The sequence below is a fragment of the Trichomycterus rosablanca genome, chromosome 19 (assembly GCF_030014385.1).
Source record: "Trichomycterus rosablanca isolate fTriRos1 chromosome 19, fTriRos1.hap1, whole genome shotgun sequence".
NCBI classification, from domain to species: Eukaryota; Metazoa; Chordata; class Actinopteri; order Siluriformes; family Trichomycteridae; genus Trichomycterus; species Trichomycterus rosablanca.
This window is the reverse complement of record NC_086006.1, coordinates 27,999,651-28,022,012: the sequence shown is the minus strand read 5'-3', so window position 1 is coordinate 28,022,012 and position 22,362 is coordinate 27,999,651. Positions and strand designations below refer to the sequence as shown.

Genomic DNA, 22,362 nt, shown 5'->3' with positions numbered 1-22,362 from the left:
GCCATACGGCTCTCTGTGTGAATTGCAGTGAATTTATGAATCATTATGAATCGTTTATGAGCGAATCACCTGTGAATCACTCTGACAGAACCGTGTTAATTATGCAGCTGATAAAACAAGTTGAAGTGTTTGAAATGTAAATATCAATAAAACCACTCAACGTCCCACAATGTTCCACTTTCATGTGTTAAAGTGCAAGCAGGTAAATTACAGTGTGAAGCTGCAAGTGTGAAAGAGGCAAAGCTGAGACATATCCAATAAAGATGACCCTGTAATTACCCTGGTGGGTGACCACAGCCAGGCTGCACTGGCCAATGAGGGGTCAACCAGGACCTGATCACAACCAGGAGGACCCAAAGCATTTAATTTTCTTTATACAGCTGATTTATTTATTTCACCTCTTATTAGTTAAAATGGGTGTCCATATACTTTGTAAGCTTGGGTATGGTAAGTAATATTGAAAAGGTTATCACAAACACACACACACACGCATGGTGAGGACGTGCAGGAGTGCATTGAGTGGGCGTGGTTTAGCTGATCTATGGGGGGGTTCCTTTGCTGACCACCACATTGTCAGCGCATATAAACCCCCAACACACACACACACACACACACACACACACACCTTTATTAGTTTATTCATTCATTAATCTTACACACTGTTAGAAGAGTGAAGTGATTCTTTATTCCTGTAGAGGAGCTGCTGTGTGGAATCATGCTGAAATCTCTGCGTTACCAACTCAAGGTGAGCGAACTTCTCACTTCTCTACAACTTCTTCTTATTGTTAGAACTTCTTTCACATCTCTACATTACTGTTATTATTGTTCAAGCTTCTCTCACTTTTTACTATTGTTCGAACTCTTATTTCTCTCACTTTTTATTATTGTTCGAACTCTTATTTCTCTCACTTCTTATTATTGTTAGAACTTCTCTCAAATCTCTCTCACTTATTATGATTGTTAGAAGTTTTCTCACTTATTATTGTTAGAACTTGCATTTCTTATTACTGTTAGATTTTCTCTACGACTTATTATTGTTAATTCGAATTTCTCTCACTTCTCTGCAACTTTTTTTTATTTGGTGCTGAAATATTTTAGTCTGATACGGTTCTCTTCTCTGTAAGAGTGCATTTTATTAAAATAAATAAATAAAACACAACATGTAGTTTCAAATAATAATGAAAGAAATGAAGAAAGAACGATTTTAGTTTCATGTTTGTGTTCTGTATAAATATCAGCAGCGTTTATTGGAATTTGTGTTGTGAGGATCAGAAACTCTACAAGTGAGCAACAAAATCAAGAGAATATAGAAAAGGATGAGGGGAGGACTGGGTCATTTACTAAAATATATAAATATATATGTTTAAACATTTGGTATAAAGTGCAGAAATGCTTTGATATTTTTAGGTTTTCAGTTATTTTCTCTATCAAATAAAGTTTTTTTTTTTTACTAAAACCAGCAGATTAATAGAAATAATAACTGCATTTTATTTTTACTTAATAACTAAACAACTTTATTTTTTATATTTTATTTTATTTTATTTATTTATTTTCTTACACACCTCATAAAGCTGCAACTTACAAAATATAAACAATAATAAAACATAACTTCTTACTGTGAGCTCTTTTAGTTATTATTGTTTGTGCTCTTACTTTTTATTTGACTTTTTATTTTTATTTTATATTAGGTTTATATGCGCTGTTATTAGAGCTCGACGGTCGTTTATTTTTAAAGCTTTATTGTTTTTTTTACTGCTGTGAAGCTGTTTGATCTTTGATAGTAATAAAAGGTTGCATGTTCGAGCCCCACTTCTGACGCTTGCTACTGTTGGGCCGTAAATGTAAATAACCGGTGACTGTAACAGCCAAAAGTATGTGGACACCAGCGTCCACTTTTCTTCACTTTGCTGGGCGTTTATCAAGATTTTGAAGCGTGGCTATGGGGATTTGTATCCAGTCTGTCAAAATAGCAATTGTAAGGTCAGGAACTGGGTGAATGTAGGCCTGGCTGGCAGTCCATGTTCCAATTCATCCCAAATGTGTTAAACAGGGTTGAGAATCAGGTCTGTGTACCATGTCTGTATGGAGGAGCATCCATGTGATGCGTATAAAAGGCAGTAAATCAGTTTTAATGCGTGTTAGCGACTTTACTGTCACATTAGCCTGTTTTTTTCTTGTCAGCTCAGTACCAGACCCCCCAGCGTGGCTGATTAAGTGTGTTGGTGATAAGAAGGAAATGATGTAAACTTGATTTGCTGAACTGTTCCTGTAATGATCTGTGGGGTGATAATCAGGATGATTCTGTTATGTAAATGAAGCCACGGCGGCTCGTCTTTGTTCCCGGATCAGATAGCGTCCCGAAACCGTCTGACCGTTGACTTCTGGGTTGCGACAGTGTTTGTGGACGAGATTAATTGATATGCCGGATCGATACCGTGGTTAGATAATAGTGGCGGCTCTTCAGCTGCTGATACAGGAAGTTTGTTCACCTTTGACCCTCAGATAACCTCCAGCACGCCGAGCACTTTCGGGTGTTCAGTTACAAAATCCATCTACTGGAATTCAGACTTGTGTTGGTATAATTATATACAGTGATCATCTCACTGATAAACACAAATAAACACCTTGTTCTGGGTATTTAACGTCGTTCTCTGAGGGTGGGGCGTATAAACAGATACTGTGATCTGAAACCCTGATGTGACGGGTGTGGCGGTGTGAACGGATCCTTTAATCTGGTGCGTTTACACCTCGATTTAATCCACAGGATTTCTGCTGGAGCTGGATTAAGTCTGATTTTATCCTGGTCAGGGTTGCGGTGGGTCTGATTCATTTGGCAAAAGGCAGGTAACACCCCGGACAGGTCGCCAGTCTATCAAGGTCACCCACACACACACACACACAGGTAATATTTTAGTAGCTCCAGTTTTCCTGACTGCAAGTCTTTGGACTGTGGGAGGAAACCGGAGCACCTGGAGGAAACCCAAACAGACATAGGGAGAACATGCCCAGGTGGCGCAGCAGGATATTCTGCTAGCACACCAGCACCGAAATTCTGAACTCCTCGGTTCAAAACTCGGCATTGCCACCTTTTGACTGGGCGCCATCTAGAGGGCATAATTGGCAGTGCCTGCAGCAGATATTAATAGACCATCATATCTGCAGGGTGGGGGCCGGACTATGTGTGGGTGGGTGGGATCTTCATACGCTGTATAAGGACCCTGATTGGCGGAAGAGACGCCTGTGCATGAAGCGCGGACGAGAAGAGCCTCTTCCTCTAAAAGTGCATTCATTCTCATTTAAAATAAAAAATTGAGGTTTTTATTTCAAAATAAGCTAAAAACAAACTGACAGAAATGAAAGAAAAATAGAAACAGAAGCTACAAAATGCCTTCAAAGCTAATTTAAATAAAATTATACATTAATTAAATAAATGAAACAGCTGAGGAATAAAAACTGAAACTAATTAAATATAAAAAACTGTGATTTTTTTTTAAGCATTAAATATAATTTGTTGAGGCTATACAGACATACTGTTTGTATCTGAGGAAGAGGGAATGTCCAAGGCACCATGATGGACCCACCGTGACCTTGACCAGCATCATCGTAAAAAGGATTTATTTTGACTTAAATTCATACCGGTGACTCGGATGGACGGACAGAATTAAAAACATCTCAGTACTTATTCTCGTGTTTTTGTCTGCACCAGGCCAGTAAGCGGGTCTCGTCCTCCGTCTGGTTCGAGGGGAGTCTGGAGGACGAGGAGGAGGAAGAGGATGAAGATTTTTACGTGGTGGAAGCTCAGGACGGGTGCGGAGATGGACGGAAGCCGGAGAGCGAGTGCGCGGCGTGGGACGTCCCGAGTCTGCTGGGACTGCAGGGCGTCGACTGTGATCTTCTGTACGAGACGAGACTGTCCGAGAGCAGCAACGTGCTCAACGTCAGTCAGATACAGCAGGTAAGAACTCACCTGTCCAGCGTACCTGTGCTCTACACGGCCTGAAGTATGTGGACACCCCGAGTAAAGGAAGGCTGTTGACTGTCCGTTTGTCTATCCAGCGATGTCCATAAAGACGTGGTGGTGTGGAGGCCTGCACAGAACCCTGATCTCAGCCTAACTGGACGCTTTTAAGATGAATTGGAATGTCAACTGTGAGCCAGGCCTTTACTTTCAGCATCACTCCTGACTTAATGCGTAATAGCCGCACTTCAAAATCTCATTAAAAGTCGTACCAAAAGAGTGGAGACTGCTATAGGGGAAGTAGGCGGCATTATATTTGCTGGTGCTCAGGTGTCCACATAGTTTTGGTCATGTTGTGTACATACAGTGTGTGATGATGTGTATGAACACCTGATGTGAAGATAATCCGAAGTGTGTGTGTGTGTTTCTGATGATGATGATGTGTGTGTGTGTGTGTGTGTGTGTGTGTTTGTGTTTCTGATGATGATGTGTGTGTGTGTGTGTGTGTGTGTGTGTTTCTGATGATGTGTGTGTGTCTGGGTGTGTGTGTGTGTGTGTGTGTTTCTGATGATGATGATGTGTGTGTGTGTGTGTGTGTGTGTGTGTTTCTGATGATGATGTGTGTGTGTGTGTTTCTGATGATGTGTGTGTGTCTGGGTGTGTGTGTGTGTGCCAGCTGTCCGAGTCTCTCCCCGCTGCGTTAAATGTGTGTGAGTGGACGTTGGCGTACAGAACTCAGACCCACGGCAGCAGTTTGCAGACGCTCTACAGATCCACCAGTCAGCTGGAGAACTGCATGATCGTCCTTGTTAAAGACACCTGCGGACAGGTGAGCAAAACACACACACACACACACTCTCACACACACACACACTCTGAAAAACACCACTCACACATTAAACTAAAGCGCTTTTAGCACAGACGCTACATCACACAACAGACTCCAGTCCAGGATGTTAGGGCTAGCACATGCTTCCTCCTTTTGAGAGGAACAGGACCCACTGTGACACTGACCAGTGTAAGCAGTGAGTAGAAACGAATTCTGCAGTAAGAAAACATCGAGCGTTCCGTCCTGCAGGATCAGCAATTCACCTGTTTCACCAGCAGAGGCCGCCAAACACCCACAAGCTTCTGTACTGCACTGGCGATCGAGCTGATAAAATTAAATATTAATTAATAATGTTTTTTAATTACAATATTTTTAATTAAAATGAAATATGATCAATTTTAGCCGAGGCTGTTACACAGTTAGTACTGCTTGTGGAGTTTAAGGGAGGGTCAGGGATTTTCTTGTATTGTTTTGTATTTTAAACAAGTGTGACACAATTTATTATTATTTTAATATTGTTATTTATTAGTATTATTTTTATTTTATCATTGATTATAGTTTTTATAGAATATATAGAATGCCTTTATTTGTCATATATACATATACAGTTCAACAAAATCCTTTTTCCGTGTATCCCAGCTTGGAACTGCAGGGCTAGGGGCCTTGCTCAGGGGCCCAGCAGTGGTTGTGTGGCAGAGCTGGGATTTGAATTCTTAACCTTTTGATTGATAGCCCAGAGCTCTACCCACTACCACTGTCCCTATTATTATTATTATTGTTATTGTTTTTATTGTTATTGTTTTTATTGTTATATTATTATAAATATCTATTTATAATAGATATCCAATAGATACTTTATATTTATTATTATATATTATTTATTATTAATATTATTTATGATCATTTAATTTAGTAGTAGTATTTCTGAGTATTATTATCATTTTATTTGATCTATTATTATTGTTATTATCATTTTTATTATTATTATTATCATTATTATTTGTGATGCTGATGATTATTATTAGTAGTATTTCTGAGTATTATTATTTTATTTTATTATTATTGTTATTACTATTACTATTACTGTATTATTATTATTATTATTATTTCATTGCTATTACTGTTATTATTATTATAATTATTATTATCATCATTATTATTATTATTATCATTATTATTATCATTATTATTATTATTATAAATATTATTATCATCATTATTATTATTATTATTATTATTATTATTATTACCTATGATGATGATGATTATTATTTGCTGTAGAAGTAAATATTAATTATAATTTTATTTGATATTTCAGGTATTCGGCGCAGTTTGCTCCGCCCCTCTGAGAGTTAGCCCCGCCTACTACGGTACAGGACAGACCTTCCTCTTCTCGTTCACTCCGAGTCTTCAGGTTCGGTTCATATTTAATATTTAATATTTATATTTCATTTTTTTCTTTTCTCTCTGTTCACATGTCCAGTAAAAACAGGCAGCATTAATACTCATTTATATATCGACAGTGGAGTGTCACAGCAGAGTGAACGCACTACAGCAGCAGGGTTCTAGTCCCTTCTGAAACATGCAGAAGGTGGAGTGGCTGCTCTAAATTGGTGCACTGAACAGGATGAATGCCCACACTGAGACCCTGATCAGGATGAAACGTTTATTGGAAATAAGTAAATAAATAAAAATAACTAGTCTTAATTACATCACATGACCAAAAGTATGTGGACACCCCTGTTAAGGTGTATAAAATCAATTATATTAAATATACGCTTTTAACTTTGTGGCAGCAGTTTGGGGAAGGCCCCTTCCTTTCTCAGAGAGGTCCATAAAGCCGTGCCCTCCACCCCACAACAAACCCACAGTTAGGTGTCCACATACTTTTGTCCGTATATCATATGAAGCTTATAACCACTCCCTCACACACCCGACCCTTTATTTACTTAAACATGATGCTGTTCATCTATCAGACTCACATTTATCTTTTATCTTTTAGGTTTTTAAATGGACAGGAATGAACTCGTACTTTATTAAGGGCAGCGTGGACTCACTACTGTTCGGAGGAGGACGGTAAGTCTCAATCACTTAACAATAAATAAATAAATAAAACCGTTATTTTTGGAATATCCAGTACAGGGGCAGAGCAGGACAGAGGTGATAAATCTTAGATCTGTGCTTCTCAGGCACTGCAGCCTTTAATAAAATCGTTTGTCTGTGTTTAGATCAGTTATCATTCATGTTACCAGTGTTTCATTATAATAATAATTAGTAGTAATAGTAGTAGTATTTAATTCATATTATTATCCTCATTATTATTATTATTTTACTCACTCACTCACTTTCTTATCTGCCTATCCAATCAGGGTCACAGGGGGGTGCTGGAGCCTATCCCAGCTTTTCAATGGGTGCAAGGCACACAGTAACACCCTGGATGGGGTGCCAGTCCATCGCAGGGTAGACACACACACATACACACACACACATACACACACTCATTCACCTATAGGGCAATTCAGTGTCTCCAATTAACCTGACTGCATGTTTTTGAACTGTGGGAGGAAACCGGAGCTCCCGGAGGAAACCCACACAGACACATGCAAACTCCACACAGAAAGGACCCGGGCCGTCTCGGCTGGGGATCGAACCCAGGACCTTCTTGCTGTAAAGCGACACTTAAGTCACCGTGCCGCCCTTAATATTATTACTATTATTTGTTATTTATTATTAATAATAATAGTGTTATTACTTATTTATAATTATTATTATTAATATTATTATTAATATTATTATTAATATTATTATTAATATTATTATTAATATTATGAGTAGTAGTAGTACAGTAGAAGTAGTATAGTAGTAGTATTTTATTAATATTATTAGCATCAATATTATTTGTACATCAATACATCAATTATTATTATTTGTTATTTATTATAATGAATAATTTTGGTGTTATTATTAATTACTACTTTTTTTCATTTTAATTGTTACTTATATCATTATCATTATTTATTACTATTACTACAGAACATGTAGAACACCTTCATTTGTCATATATACATGCACCCCCAATAACATTGTTTGTTTTTGTTTAGATTTGTTATCATATATCATGTTACCAGTGTTTTTTTTATAATATTATTATTTTTATTTTTGGTAGTAGTATTTTATTATTAATATTATTAATATTATTATTATAATTTATTATTATTATTATTATAATTTATTATTTAAAATAGCGTTATTACTTATTATTATTATTAATTTTATTTATTTCATTATTATTATTATTATTGTTATTATTTATTTGTTATTATTATTATAATTTATTGTTTAAAATAGCGTTATTACTTATTATTATTATTAATTGTATTTATTTCATCATTATTATTATTATTATTATTATTATTATTATTATTATTATTATAGAACACATAGAACACATTTATTTGTCATATATAAATGCATCCCCAATGTTTTGTTTGTTTGTGTTTAGATTAGCTATCACTCATGTCACCGTCGCTCCACGATGCATTGCGCTTTAACCTGTTCTCCATTTCCTCACAGGGGTCATTTCGGGTTGTGGCTGCACAGTGACCTGCTGCGGGGTCGGAGCCAGACCTGCGAGACCTTCAGTAACCACGTCCTCTCATCCCAGGAGGATTTCCTGATCAGTGAGCTCGAGGTTTGGGCCCTTAACTGACTGTTCGCTCCACGTTACCGAATATTAAGCTGAAAGAGGAAAGGGCGTGGCTCCTGGGCGTCGGAGTCCGGACGGGCTTGCGTACACCCCCTCATCGAGCTGGTGGAGATGCTGCTGCTGCTGCTGCTGGATCTGATGATGAGAATTAAACTGGTTAAATGGATGAAAAGCTTCAGCTGGAGCAACGTGGTGGTGAGAATCAGGACTGATGTCATGGATGTCACCACTAGGTGGAGCTGTGGAGAAGAAAAGGACCTCCGTGGTGCCTCCTTACGATGGATTTACAGAGGATTTGTGTTATAAAAGGATGGAATTACGCGAGGACTTAAAGCTAGACCTCAGGAAGGATGCAGAGATCCCGGCCAGCACAAGCCTGTAGTCTGCAGTGTGTATAGAATCTGTGCGACCTCCTAAAATGAGCTGTTTTTTATCGTTTTTTCTCATTTATTTATCTTAGATATGTCTAGAAATGAAAAAAAATGGACACACCATAATGTGGCTCAGGTTACATTATTATAGCTATACAATAAATACAAATTATAATAATATTAATTAAGAAATCAATAATATCAAGATGTACATCAACCTTCTTTAATTTGGAATGTTCAAGCAGATTCCATTCCTACAATATGTGTTACAGATACACAGCAACTAAATACACTATATGGCCAAAAGTATTCGGACGCCTGACCATGAGCCTGCTGGACGTCCCATTTCCAAAAACAAACATTATAAAAATAGAGCTGAGCTCAGGGCTCTGTGCAGGACACTGGAGCTGTTCTTCATGTCTTTATAGAGCTCGCTCATGCTGGAACTGGGAAAGTCCTTCCCTAAACTGTTGCTGCAAAGTCAGAAGCATGTGATTTCCTTTATATGATTGATTTATTACACCTGTGTCCACTTGTTGTAACACTGTAATTGTGAAAGATTCTATAATTCTATTTTTTTCTTGTTAAATAAACACAAATTAAATATTATATATATTTATTTATTTGTTTTATTTTCATGTTTTAACTGCTGCTTTATCAGGACACCAATCCATCGTGGAGCCTTTCCCCCACCCCCTGTTTTCTCCAGACACAGCCAATCACGTCTGTATGTAGATGCCCGACCGGCCGATAGCACCGCCGGGGATTCAAACCCTGGATTCTTATATTAGTGAAAAAATAAAGACACTCCAAAAATAGCATTCATGAGAAAGTAGCTCCCAGACGTTTTGACACTTAGGTATTTTCTTCTTTTTCTCCCAGTTTAGTCATACCCAGTTCCTCTTCCTCTGCTGGAGACCCCGATGGTGTACGAGGAGGGTATATTCTCCTGACACACCCTCCCTCTGGCACGTGCACGCTCCACCAACACCTTCTTATTCGCCCGTACTTTGGTGGATTGGTGCGTGAGGTCGGTCACGCGCTGATTTCCACGTTCCTCCACTTCTGTACAGGTGCCCCGGAGTACTAACGAGGGTCCTTACACAGCGTCGAAGACCCCGTCCCCTTTTTTTTTTTAGACCCGTCTTTTCCAAACCAGCAGACTGTCTGCACTGCCGATCGTGGCCGCTAGGGGGAGAGATAATCTAGTAAATCTCTAGCCTTGTTAAGAAAATATATTTATTTATTTATTTGTATTATTAATCATTAACCGTTCCTTCCGGTAAAGCTTAGAAGCAAGTTTAGAAGATTTTCCATCAAGTTCATGCAGGATCTGGACGCGCTTGTCTCACGTCTCTCAACACATTCATCTAAAAGCTCGTGCATTTTTATTTCCATGCAAAAATAAACACAAAAAATGAGTCTTTACTAACGTATCTCAGGTGCATTTCTTCTAAATCATGTGTTACTGCGTGTATAAACTTTCAGCTGTTTGTACACTGTGACCGAAAGTATGTGAAACCTCTGAATTCAATCAGTAGAAGGGGCGTCCAAATACTTTTGTCTGTATGGTGTACCAGAAGGGTGTTCCTAATAAAGTGCTTAGATGACTTAGATTTTTCCCCAAGTTCCCTTTTTGTAAAATGATTTGTTATCAATTTAGTCATATCCAATTCCCCGATCGTATTTCACTTCCTCCACTGCTGCAGACCTTTACTCCTGACCGACACATGTGCAGTTCTGACCGCTTCTTTTCACCTACACTTACATAACATTTTACAGTACTGTGACAGTATACAGTCTAAGCAACTGAGGGTTAAGGGCCTCGCTCAAGGGCCCAACAGTGGCAACCTGGCAGTGGTGGAGCTTGAACCAGCAACCTTTCGACTACTAGTCCAGTACCTTAACCGATAGGCTACAACTGCCCAAGACGGGTTCATACAGAGATCCGTATCGCGCATGGAGAGTAGTACACAGATCTCCGTTATCCATCGTCTCTGTGCAGCACCATCAATCTATCGATCAGCCAGCAGAGGGCGTGATTGCAGCAGGTAACCCCTGAGGAACCCAAACAGCCCTCCCTCCCTCGAAAGAGCCAATCGTCGTCCGTATAGGCGTCCGGCTGGCTGAGAGCAGAACTGAGATTTGAACTTGTATTTAATACAAAACACTGAAGCTCCAAGACTGTGTAAACAAAATGATCAGCTAAATAATAAATAAAAAATAAAAACAGAACCTTGTTGGATTCTTTCTGGACTGTTTTTTGGTGCTATAAAAATAATCCATCGTCCGATCCGAGCGGCAGTTTTATTTTATTATTATTATTATTTTAATTCAGATGGATCTCCGGCGTGAGCGGGGCAGCTCTCTGAAACTCTGCCCAGGAGAGAGCGTGCTCCCCGGGGAGGAACATCCCGTGTTCCCCCTGATGAAGGAACCTCCACCGACCCTGCACGATATGGAGCTGTAATAAACCGAGTGAGCACCCCGGCCGGGGCGGGGCGTGACGAAACCGTCGCACAGGTCCGAGCGGCAGCAGCACGAACAGAGCGAGTCGAGACGCGAGCGCTCGAGATCCGGACTGGACCGCGGGGGGAACGCCGAGCGACAGTAGCACTCGCCGGACGCCGCCGGGATGAGGTTGGTGCAGCTGGTTCCTTCCATGGGCAGGAAGAGGGTACTGTGACTGTCCCGCTCCTCGTGTCCTGCCGAGGCCATGTCGCGCCGGCGCCTCTTCAGCGAGGCTCGTTCCCGCTCCTCCTCCGCGTTCATGGTGAGGAAGCGCAGCACCACCAGGTTCAGGAACGCGCCGATGACCGTCAGTCCCACCAGGATGTAGACGAAGCTGAACACGACGTACGGCGTGCGCTCCTGCAGGTCGCCCTTCTTCTGCAGGGCCACGAAGTCCCCGAAGCCGATGGTGGTGAGCGTGATGAAGCAGTAGTAGTACGCGTGGAAGAACGTCCAGCCCTCGAAGTGCGAGAACGCCCCCGCGCCCACGCACAGCGTCCCGAGGCAGGACAGGAGCCCCACCAGGACCATGTTCTCCATGGAGACGGCGGTGCGGCGGAAGCCGAGGCATTTCTTCAAGCGGTGCATCAGGAAGCGGACGAAGGTGTTCATCCTTTCACCCAGGCTCTGGAACATCACCAGGGTGAGGGGGATTCCCAAAACGGCATAGAACATGCAGAAGATCTTCCCAGCGTCCGTACCGGGAGCGGCGTGCCCGTAACCTGCACGGAAACATAAATAAATCATTAATTTAACATTATAAAGTTCTATAACATCTAACTTTATATCATGACGTCTTAAACACGGACAAAAATATTAGGACGCCCCTTCTAATTATTGAATGCATGAGTTTCAGCGACAGTAATTGCTAACAGGTGTAATAAGTCAGTTATAAAAAGGAAATTTCATGCTTCAAACTTGCAAAAACAGTTTAGGGAAGGTCCTTTTTCTCTTCCAGCAAGAGCAAGCTCTGTAAAGACATGAAGGAAAGCTCGGTTTAAAAAAAACTCAGCCCCACTCAACAGCTCTGGGATGAACTGGAACATTGACATCAGAGCACAAATTCCCACAGACATACTTCAAAACCTTGTGAGAAGCCCCCTCAAAAGAGAAGCCGAAAAGATCACATGCAGGTCGCTCTATTTTAATACCGTTTGTTTCGGAAATAAGACGTCCAACAAGCTCATGGTCAGGTGTCCCAATACTTTTGGCTATATAGTGTATGATTACCTGGTGACTTCTCTGTGCCCATATAAATAGGGCTAGTTGTAAAAAGATGTAAAATTTCGAGACTGACTTGGCATGCGCTATACAGGACCCCGCCCCCTTTTTCTAATTATTCAGTTCAGGTGTTTTGGCCACACCCACTGCTTGGTGCCAACAGTTTAGGGAAGGCCCTTACCTGTTCCAGCATGACTGCACCCCGTGCACAAAAACAAGGTCCAACGGGACAAGTTCTGACATCAAGCTAATACCTTTGGGATGAATTGGAACGTTCATTGTGAGCCATGCAAAATCAGCACCCGACCTCAGAAATGCTCTTTTCATTTAGTGGATGCAAATCCCCACAGACACACTTCAAAATATTCTGAGCAAGCTCTTTAAAGGCATGAAGAAAAGAGTCCTGACCTCAGCCCCATTAAACAGCTCTGGGATGAACCAGAACACCAACTGAGCATCAGCGCCCAGCCATAAAAACGCTGTCATCTACTGACTGAACGGGCACAAATTCCCACAGACATACTTCAAAATCTGGTAAGAAGGTTGCACTGATTTAATAGCATTTGTTTTCGAAATGGTACATCCAACAAGCTCATGGTCAGGCGTCCGAATACTTTTGGCTGTATATGCAAATTCCCACAGACACACTTCAAAATTTCGTGGTAAGCCTGTTCAGAAGAAGCTTTCGATTACACTCAACAGCTCTGGGATGAATCGGAACATCAACTGAGGCTTTTTTGACCAACATCAGTGCCCAGCCAGACAAATGCTGTGATCTTTGAACAGGCACAAATTCCCACAGACGTACTTCAAAGCCTTGTGAGAAGGTCACTCTATTTTAATACGTCCAACAAGCTCACGTCAGCTTTGGGACGAACCGGAACATCAACATCGGCGCCCAGCCATACGAACGCTGTCATCTACTGACTGAACAGGCACAAATTCCCACAGACCTACTTCAAAATCTTGTAAGAAGGTTGCTCCTGTTTTCGAAATGGCTGATGTACCACGTCAGCTTTGGGACGACCCGGAACATCAACATCGGCGCCCAGCCACACTGAACGGGCACAAATTCCCACAGTGGTGTGAGAAGCAGCGTGTGATCTCACCTATAGTGGTGATGACCGTGATGGCGAAATAAAAGGATCCAGCGAATTTCCACTGCGTCCCGGCGCGGTGAGGCTCCGCCCGCAGCACCACCCGCTCCAGCTCGCGGTAGTCGTCGTCGGTGAAGCGGTAGCGCTCCTTCAGCTCGCCGCGCCGCTGCTCCGACACTCGCCTCCTCGCACTCTCCGACTCAGACTCCAGCGCGTCGAACACGGCCGCGCCCACCAGCAGGTAGGAGAACATGCACAGGATCAGGGAGAGGGTTCTCAACGTCTGCTTCCTCAACTGCTTCATCTCAGGAGAACAGAAACAACACAAAGGTTATCCAACACCTATATAACCCCGAGCTACCATCTTTCAATTAAACAGGCACAAATTCCCATACACATACTTCAGAATCACAAATACACCACATGGACAAAAGTATTAGGACACCACTTCTAATTTCTTAACTCGTACCATCGATTAAATGGGCACACATTCCCATAGACATACTTCCAAATACTTTCAGACAATTTTCCAGTTTCCTCCCTCATGTTCCTCCCTCGTGTTCCTCTCGCATTACTCCTTGTGTTCCTCCTCCTGTTCCTCCTTGTGTTCCTCCTCATGCTCCTCCTTAGTTTCTCATCAAGTTCCTCCTCGTGTTTCTCTCGTGTTCCCTCTTGTTCTCCTCCTGCTGTTCCTCCTCATGTTTTCCTCCTGTTCCTCACGTGTTCCTCCTCCTGTTTCTCCTCATATTCCTCTCGTTTTCCTCTTGTGTTCCTCTTCCAGTTCCTCACTGTGTTCCCCCTTGTGTTTCTCTCGTGTTCCCTCTTGTTCTCCTCCTGCTGTTCCTCCTCATGTTTTCCTCCTGTTCCTCACGTGTTCCTCCTTGTGTTCCTCCCCTGTTTCTCCTCATATTCCTCTCGTTTTCCTCTTGTGTTCCTCTTCCAGTTCCTCACTGTGTTCCTCCTCCTGTTCCTTCTCCTGTTCCTCCTCCTGCTCCTCCTCGTGTTCCTCCCCCTGTTCCTGCTCGTGTTCCCCCTCGAGTCTCTCTTGTGTGTTCCCTCGTGTTCCTCCTCGTGTTTCTCTCGTGTTCCTCCTAGTGTTTCTCCTTGTGTTCTTCCTTGTGTTCCTCTCAAGTTCCTCCTCGTTTTCCTCTTGTTCCTCCTTGTGTTCCTCTTTTATTCCTCCTCGTGTTCCTCCTTGTGTTCCCTCTCATGTTCCTCCTTGTGTTCTTTCTCATGTTTCTCCTCCTGTTATTTCTCATGTTCCTCCTTAAGTTCTTCCTCGTGTTCCCCTGTTCCTCCTTGTGTTCCTCCTCATGTTCCCCCTTGTGTTCCTCTCATGTTCCTCCTTGTGTTCGTCCCTGTGCTCCTCTCATGTTCCTCCTCCTGTTCCAAACAGAAACCCCTAAGGTGGAACCCTTGATATCCCACACCACCCACCCACCGCCTTCTCACCTCCCCCTAAAAACTAAACCTGTCCAAATTCTCCTGGTTCTGAAAAGTACCTCCAGAAGAACCCCACACAGATACTTTCACATCAGCGACATGATGGAGCGTTCTTACCTTTCTCCACCAGCATGTCATCTACACACAGTAACGCTGCTGCACACGGGAACGTTCCCAAAATATTCACCAGAACGCTGCTGCACACCGGAATGTTCCCAAAATATTCACCGGAACGCTGCTGCACACAGCGAGACCGGAGCTCCGGTTCTGCTGTAGTAACAGAGCGGTGAGGTGCTGCACACATTCACACTCCAACCATCGTCAGAATGGAGAGAGAGCGAGAGAGAGAGAGAGAGAGAGAGAGAGAGAGAGAGACACAACCATCTTCACTACTGAGAGAGAGAAAGCGAAGTGAGAGAGAGATACAACCATCGTCAGAACTGAGAGAGAGTGAGAAAGAGAGCGAAGTGAGAGAGCAAGAGAAAGAGATACAACCATCTCCACTACTGAGAGAGAGAGAAGTGAGAGAGAGAGATACAACCATCTTCACTACTGAGAGAGAGCGAGAGAAGTGAGAGAGTAAAGAAGTGAGAGATCCAACCAGCATCACTGTGAAAGCAAGAGTACAAGAGAGAGAGAGAGACAGAGAGAATGCAAGAGAACTAACCATCATCAGCACTAAGAGTGAAAGAGAGAAAGAGAGAGAGAGTGAAAGCGAGAGAGGTAGAGAACCAACCACCATCACTACTGAGAGAGCAAAGTGAGAGAGAGAGATCAAATCATCATCGGCACTGAGAGAGAGAGAGAGAGAGAGAGAGAGAGAGAGAGAGAGAGAGAGAGAGAGAGAGAGAGAGAGAGAGAGAGAGAGAGAGAGAGACAAGTATCATCACCACTGAGAAAGGGAGAGTGAGAGAGAGAGAGGGAGAGTGTGAGGGAACGAGAGAGAGCTAGAAAAACGACTGGGGGATTTGAACCCTTGATCCAGGCAGTAGTGGGCAGGTAATTTAGCCCTGCGCCGCCCGAGTGCCCCGTTCTTTGTTCTCTTTCATCCTTTGAAGCTTTTAATGAGGCCCTTAAAAAGGGGGCATCAGACCCCAAAGAGGAGGGCATCAGGATGAGCCAACATAGATGATCAAAGTGGCATTAAACCTGGGAGGCACCCAATCAAAACAGCATCAAGCTGCCCACAATCACTAAACTGACACAGGCGCAGCTTTCATTTTCATCAACTGCTTCATCCTGGTCAGGGTCTCAGTGGGTCCATCAGACCCCAAAAAGGAGATCAGACCCCAAAAAGGAGGACATCAGACTCCGAAAAGGAGGAACATCAGACCCTGAAAAGGGAGGGCATCAAACCCCCAATAAGGAGGACAAACCCCTAATTGGAGGATATCAGACCCCAGAAAAGACCCCATAATCGGAGGGCATCAGACCCTAAAACAGAGGATATCAGACCCCAAAAATGTACGACATCAGACCCCAAAAAAGGAGGACATCAAACCCTAAAAAAGGAGAGCATCAGACCCCAAAACGGAGGGCATCAGACCCCTGAAAGAAGGACATCAGACCCCAAAAAAGCAGAGATCAGACCCAAAAAAGAGGGCATCAGACCCCAAAAAAAGGAGGGCATGAGACCCTAAAAACTGAGGACATCAGCCCTTTAAAAGGAGGAACATCAGACCCCAAAAAGGAGGGCATCAGATATCAAACCCCAATAAGGAGGAGATCAGACCCCAAAAAGGAGGAGATCAGACCCCAATAAGGAGGGCATCAAACCCCCAAAAAGGAGGAGTGGGCAGGTAATTTAGCCCTGCCCCGCTCGAGTGCCCCATTCTTTATTCTGCTCTATCCTTTGAAGATTTAATGATGCCCCCTGTGGTTTGGGTTGGTATGGTGATGCCAGGCTCTGAATCGGATCTATAAACTTACGTCCGTTAACAGAGAAGCACAAGCTGTGCTCATTTCTCCGACTGCGGACCCCTGATGTGAGCGATGGAGCTATAAAGAGGCAGAAATAAGATTTCGGGGGGTGCAGGATGAGCCAACATGGAGGATCAAAGTGGCATTAAAGCTCGGGGGCGCCCAATCAAAACGGCATCAAGCTGCCCACCATCACCAAACCGACGCCAGCGCAGCTCCTGCTCCACCAATCCAGCGAAGATCAACAATCCCGGAGTGTTCCTGCCAGCACTGACAACTCTGTGATACATTCATTTTCATTAAGCTGCTTTATCCTGGTCAGGGTCTCGGTGGGTTCATTACCACCCACAGGGTGGAGTCCTCAAATATATTTCAGTCCTCGCTTTGTGCACGTGGCTACAGTGAAACTGACCACAAAAAAGGAGATCAGACCCCAAAACAGAGGATATCAGACCCCAAGAGGGAGGATATCAGACCCCCAAAAAGGAGGTGAGACCCCAAAAAGGAGAACATCAAACCCCAAAAAGGAGATCAGAGCCCAAGAAGGAGGACATCAGAGCCCAAAAAAGTAGATCAGACCCCAGGAAGGAGGACATCAGAGCCCAAAAAAGAGGACATCGGACCCAAATAAGGAGAACATCAGACTCCCAAAAAGGAGAACATCAGATCCCCAAAACAAGGAGATAGGGCTCCAAAAACAAGGTGATTAGACCCCAAAAGAAGGACATCAGACCCCCAAAAAGGGAGGAGATCAGACCCCAAAAACAGAGGATATCAGACCCCCAAAAGAGGATCAGACCCAAAAAAGGAGGAAATCGGACTCCAAAAAAGGAGAACATCAAATTCCAAAAAGAAGGAAATCAGACCCCCACAAAGAAAACATCAAACCCCCAAAAAGGAGGAGATCAGATCCCCAAAAGAAAACATCAGACACCAAAAATGAGGAACATCAGACCACAAAAAGAGGCTATAAGACCCCAAAAGGAGTTAGGATCCTCACAGAAAGTGGCGAATACGCGTCCGTACAGGCGTGGCGCTGGACAACGGACAGGAAGATGAAAAAGCGGTCCGTCCACCTTAAAACCAGACGTCCAGACGCCCTGGTCCTGATGTTCTCAGTGTCAAAACTCAGCAGCATCGTTAATTGGTCACATCTGAAGGGGGAAATAATTTATTCATTAATGTCACATTTAATGTCAATAAAGAACCACAAATTATTAAACAAAAGTAGAAAGAGGTGCACGGTGTTCCTCCTGACGGGCGTTTAACGAGGCAGCTTTAATCTAGCGCCGAGTTATTGCTACCGCCGGATGCTAAACACATTAGCGTGATTAGGCGTGAGATGGATTGTTTGAAGTGACACTTTGTTCAGTACGAGGTGAAGCGACGCACCCAGACGAGGACAAAATCTCACAGAATAAAAATCCACTTTCATCTGAGCTCCCGAATCCTCGATGATCCGCCGGGGGTGGAGGGTGAAATTAAAGCCGCTCCGTACCAACCGTATCGCTGGTTGCTAAGGAAACTGGAAGGTAAAGCCTGACGATGGATGTATAGATATGAGTTCTTCATATACATTCATATACGTTCAGAAATTATTTACATTAATTATTCTGTTAATTATTCATTAATGGTAAACGTTCAGCATGTCTAGAGATGCGTGGCATCAGACCCCAAAAAGTAGGAGATCAAAGCCCCAAAAGGAGGACACCAGACCTCATAAAGGAGATCAAACACCAAAAGGAGGGCATCAGACCCCCAAAAGAAGAACATCAGAGCCCCAAAAAGTAGGAGATCAAAGCCCCAAAAGGAGGACATCAGAGCCCAAAAATAAGGGCATCAAACCCTTAAAAGGAGGACACCAGACTTTATTTATTGAGAGAGAGAGACAGTTATTAATTATTTATTAATGGTAAACGTTCAGCATGTGTAGAGATGCGTGGCATCAGACCCCAAAAAGGAGGAGATCAGACCCCCAAAAGGAGGACACCAGACCTCATAAAGGAGATCAAACACCAAAAGGAGAGCATCAGACCCCCAAAAAGTAAGAGATTAAAGCCCCAAAAAGAGGACATCAGACCCCCAAAAGGAGGACACCAGACCCAAAAAAGGAGGACATCAGACCCCAAAAGGAGCATGAGCGAGCTCTATAAAGACATGAAGAAAAGTTCAATTTAAAAACCAATAAACTTCATCAGTGTCCTGCACAGAGCAGCTTTGGAACAAACCAGAACATCAGCTGAGGCTTTCTTGACCAACATCACTGCCCAGCCATACAAACGGGCACAAATTCCCACACACAGACATACTTCAGTCTTGTTAGAAGTGGGCTGTTTGTTTAGATGAATAAGCTTTAAAAGGCTTTTCTTTCCTCTGAGGAACGAGATGATCGATCGTGTATCAGGATGTGCCCTCAGTTTTTAAAATCATTAAACTCAGTTAAAACGTCTCGATCTTTCTCCTGAAGTTCAGAATCATTTCCTACAATCAATATTAATTCCATATCAGAGAAATATCACCGGAGCTTAATGAGTAAATTTAATTCCTCAGGTTTGATGTACTGACGTGTTTACAGACTTTATACATGAAACATAAAGTTACGACCTGCACGTCGGTATTACAATAAATACTACTTATAATTATAATTAAATATTACACATTATTAACAATATTAATAATAATAATAATAATAACAATAATAATAATAATAATAATGATAGTAATAATAATAATAATAACAATAATAATATTAATAATAATAATAATGATAGTAATGAGTAATAATAATAAAAAAATAATAATAACAATATTAATAATAATTATAGTAATAGTAGTAATAATAATAACAATAATAATAGTAATAATACTAACAATATTAATAATAATAATAATAATAGTAATAATAATAAAATAACAATAATAATAATAATAGTAATAATAATAACAATAATAATAATAATAGTAATAATAATAACAATTTCAATAATAATAATGATAGTAATAGTAATAATAATAAAAATAACAATAATAATAATAATAATAATAATAGTAATAATAATAACAATAATAATAATGATAGTTATATTAATAATAATAATAATAAACACTTGCCGGAGGGGGCGTGTGGTGACCCAGCTCTCAGATCTTGATCAGATCAGGGGTTGTGTAAGCGCAGTGGGTGCACATTTGGTAATTTGAAATGACCCCACCCTCACCCCATTTCACCAGCCAGTGGCGGATTCCTACAACAACAGTAACAGGCATGGAGGAACACGCTATACTCCAGCTATTCCTCCACCGCTCATGTCGCTGCCTCAACCAGACAGCAGGAGTCGCTGTTTCAGCAGCAACCACGTGATCCCTCGTCCGGCCTTCCTTTCCTTAGACACGAGTGCATCATGTATGTAGAACGCCACCCAGGTGCCCACAGGAACGTATTCAAGAACGATACGTTCCGCTGTACGTTGGCGTCGCACAAAGCGACATCCAGAACGTTAACGGTCCCTGGTAGCATCGCTGGTTGTTGCTATGGAAACAAAGAAGCGAGGAACGTAATGAAAAAGAAGTCGAGCACGCCGTGAACTTTCAAACGCCGCCGAGGGAATGTTGCGCTATGAGACATAATAAATAGCGCTTCTCGACTTGTTGAATGCCGAAAGTGTTCGGACGCCTGACCGTGAGCTTATCAGACGTCCCATTTTAAAAACAAACGGTATTAAATTAGAGTGACGTCTATGTGATCAGTGGCTGCTCTTCTGGGAAGGCTTCTCACAAGACTTTGAAGTATGTCTGTGGGAATTTGTGCCCAGGTTTCAAGTGATGTTCCAGTTCATTCCGAAGCTGTTGAGCCCATTTGCATGGCTGGGCACTGATGCTGGTCGAGAAAGCCTCAGTTGAGGTTCCGGTTCATCCCAGAGCTGTTGAGTGCGGCCAAGGTCAGGACTTCATGTCCTTATAGAGCTTGTATTGTCCAGGGAACGGGAAAGGACCTTCCCTAAACTGTTTCTGCGAAGTCAGAAACATGTTGTTTCTATTGCTGTGGGTGAAACACACAAATTCAGTAATTAGAAGGGGTGTCCCAACACTTTTGATCAAATCGTGTACCAGTAGTGGTGCCGCTCTGTTAAACACATTCAGTTAACCAACACACACACACACACACACACACACACACACACACCGCTCCGGTGAGAAAGTGAGCTGGAACAATGCCAGGTGTAGAGAAGTTAACGCAGAGTGCCACGCAGTTACCACAGTAACCAGCTCCCCAAAATAGCATCCGTTTAGCATCGCGCTCCCCTCCGTACTGCGGCTATTTATATATCCGCCGCTGCCGACACGTGAGACGCCGAGATGAGAGAATGTGGGATGCCGTGGGACGTCATATTTTAACTACGTCTTCTTTTTTGACCCAGAGGTGGTTCTGACTGGAACCTGCTTACCCACCAGAGACTGCCGAGCCAACGACGCTGCTCGTGCTAGACGTGACGGGAACCTGCCGGGTCTGAGGCAAAAAAAATTTTTTTAATTTCAGAGTCTGGTTCTTCTTAAGGTTCCTCCTGTAATTTTAAGGATTTTTCCTGCCCCGTCGCCCTCGGCTGCTTATTAGGAGGTTTTTTGGTCTGTTGGTCCTGGATTCTGTAAAGTTGCTTTGAGACGATGTCCATTGTAAAAAGTGCTATACAAATACATTTGACTTGATGTCCTTCCTGACACAGCCCTCATATTTCTATCTGTTTACTACGTACTGCTGACCTGCACTCATCCTTTCCAGGAGGCACCTGACCCACCATGACCCAGACCAGCATGAAGTTGTTAGTGAAAATGAATGAATGAATAAAAGTTGAATTTGGCCGGGCGCGGCTTTATTAATGTTCGGGGTCCCTGTAGGATCAGGTCAAGATCTGATGCTTCTTCAAGTGACATAATCAACTCTCAACTGGATTGGTTCATTCAGCGCCATGGAAACCGTCTCCGTCTCAACCGCCGGTGTGTGATGGTGGGGTCAAGAACAGTCAGGCGCCAAAATCACTCAGATACCTGCTGACATGAACATCATGAACATCAAGACAGGGCCAGAAGATGAGAGAGGTTGTCGGTCAGCAGATCCTGAACTTCTGGATCTTTCTTTGATCTGTAGATCATTTTTGGAACTGGTTCTTCTCGTCCTGTTCTGGTTCTTCTGGTCCCGTTCTGGTTCTGGCTCTTCTCGTCTTGTTCTGGTTCTTCTCATCCTGTTCTGGTTCTTCTTGTCCTGTTCTGGTTCTTCTCATCCTGTTCTGGTTCTTCTGGTCCCATTCTGGTTC

The 22,362-nt window shown here is 42.6% G+C and overlaps 3 protein-coding genes across 3 annotated transcripts in view; 1 reads left to right on the top strand and 2 right to left on the bottom strand.

Moving 5' to 3' along the window:
• The first annotated feature begins 625 nt into the window (after positions 1–625).
• On the top strand, positions 626–9,473 carry LOC134333228 (TLD domain-containing protein 2-like). The gene is made up of 6 exons (XM_063015106.1): positions 626–745; positions 3,707–3,955; positions 4,635–4,787; positions 6,106–6,201; positions 6,790–6,863; positions 8,361–9,473. The coding sequence occupies exons 1-6, from the start codon at positions 716–718 to the stop codon at positions 8,494–8,496; spliced, it is 738 nt and encodes a 245-aa protein (XP_062871176.1). The 5' UTR covers positions 626–715; the 3' UTR covers positions 8,497–9,473.
• A 1,602-nt stretch (positions 9,474–11,075) lies between these two features.
• Positions 11,076–15,319, bottom strand: kcnk15 (potassium channel, subfamily K, member 15). The gene is made up of 3 exons (XM_063015099.1): positions 15,254–15,319; positions 13,706–13,997; positions 11,076–12,097 (listed from the first exon to the last, which is right to left on the bottom strand). Exons 1-3 carry the CDS (start codon positions 15,272–15,274, stop codon positions 11,199–11,201), a joined length of 1,212 nt encoding a protein of 403 aa, XP_062871169.1. The 5' UTR covers positions 15,275–15,319; the 3' UTR covers positions 11,076–11,198.
• Positions 15,320–22,197: 6,878 nt separating this feature from the next.
• The window catches only part of LOC134333943 (balbiani ring protein 6-like), a 720-nt gene continuing 555 nt past the window's right edge, over positions 22,198–22,362 (bottom strand). Inside the window, exon 1 of the mRNA XM_063016109.1 lies at positions 22,198–22,362. This exon is cut by the window's right edge and continues 555 nt beyond it. Within this exon, the coding sequence (XP_062872179.1) occupies positions 22,198–22,362 (165 nt within the window).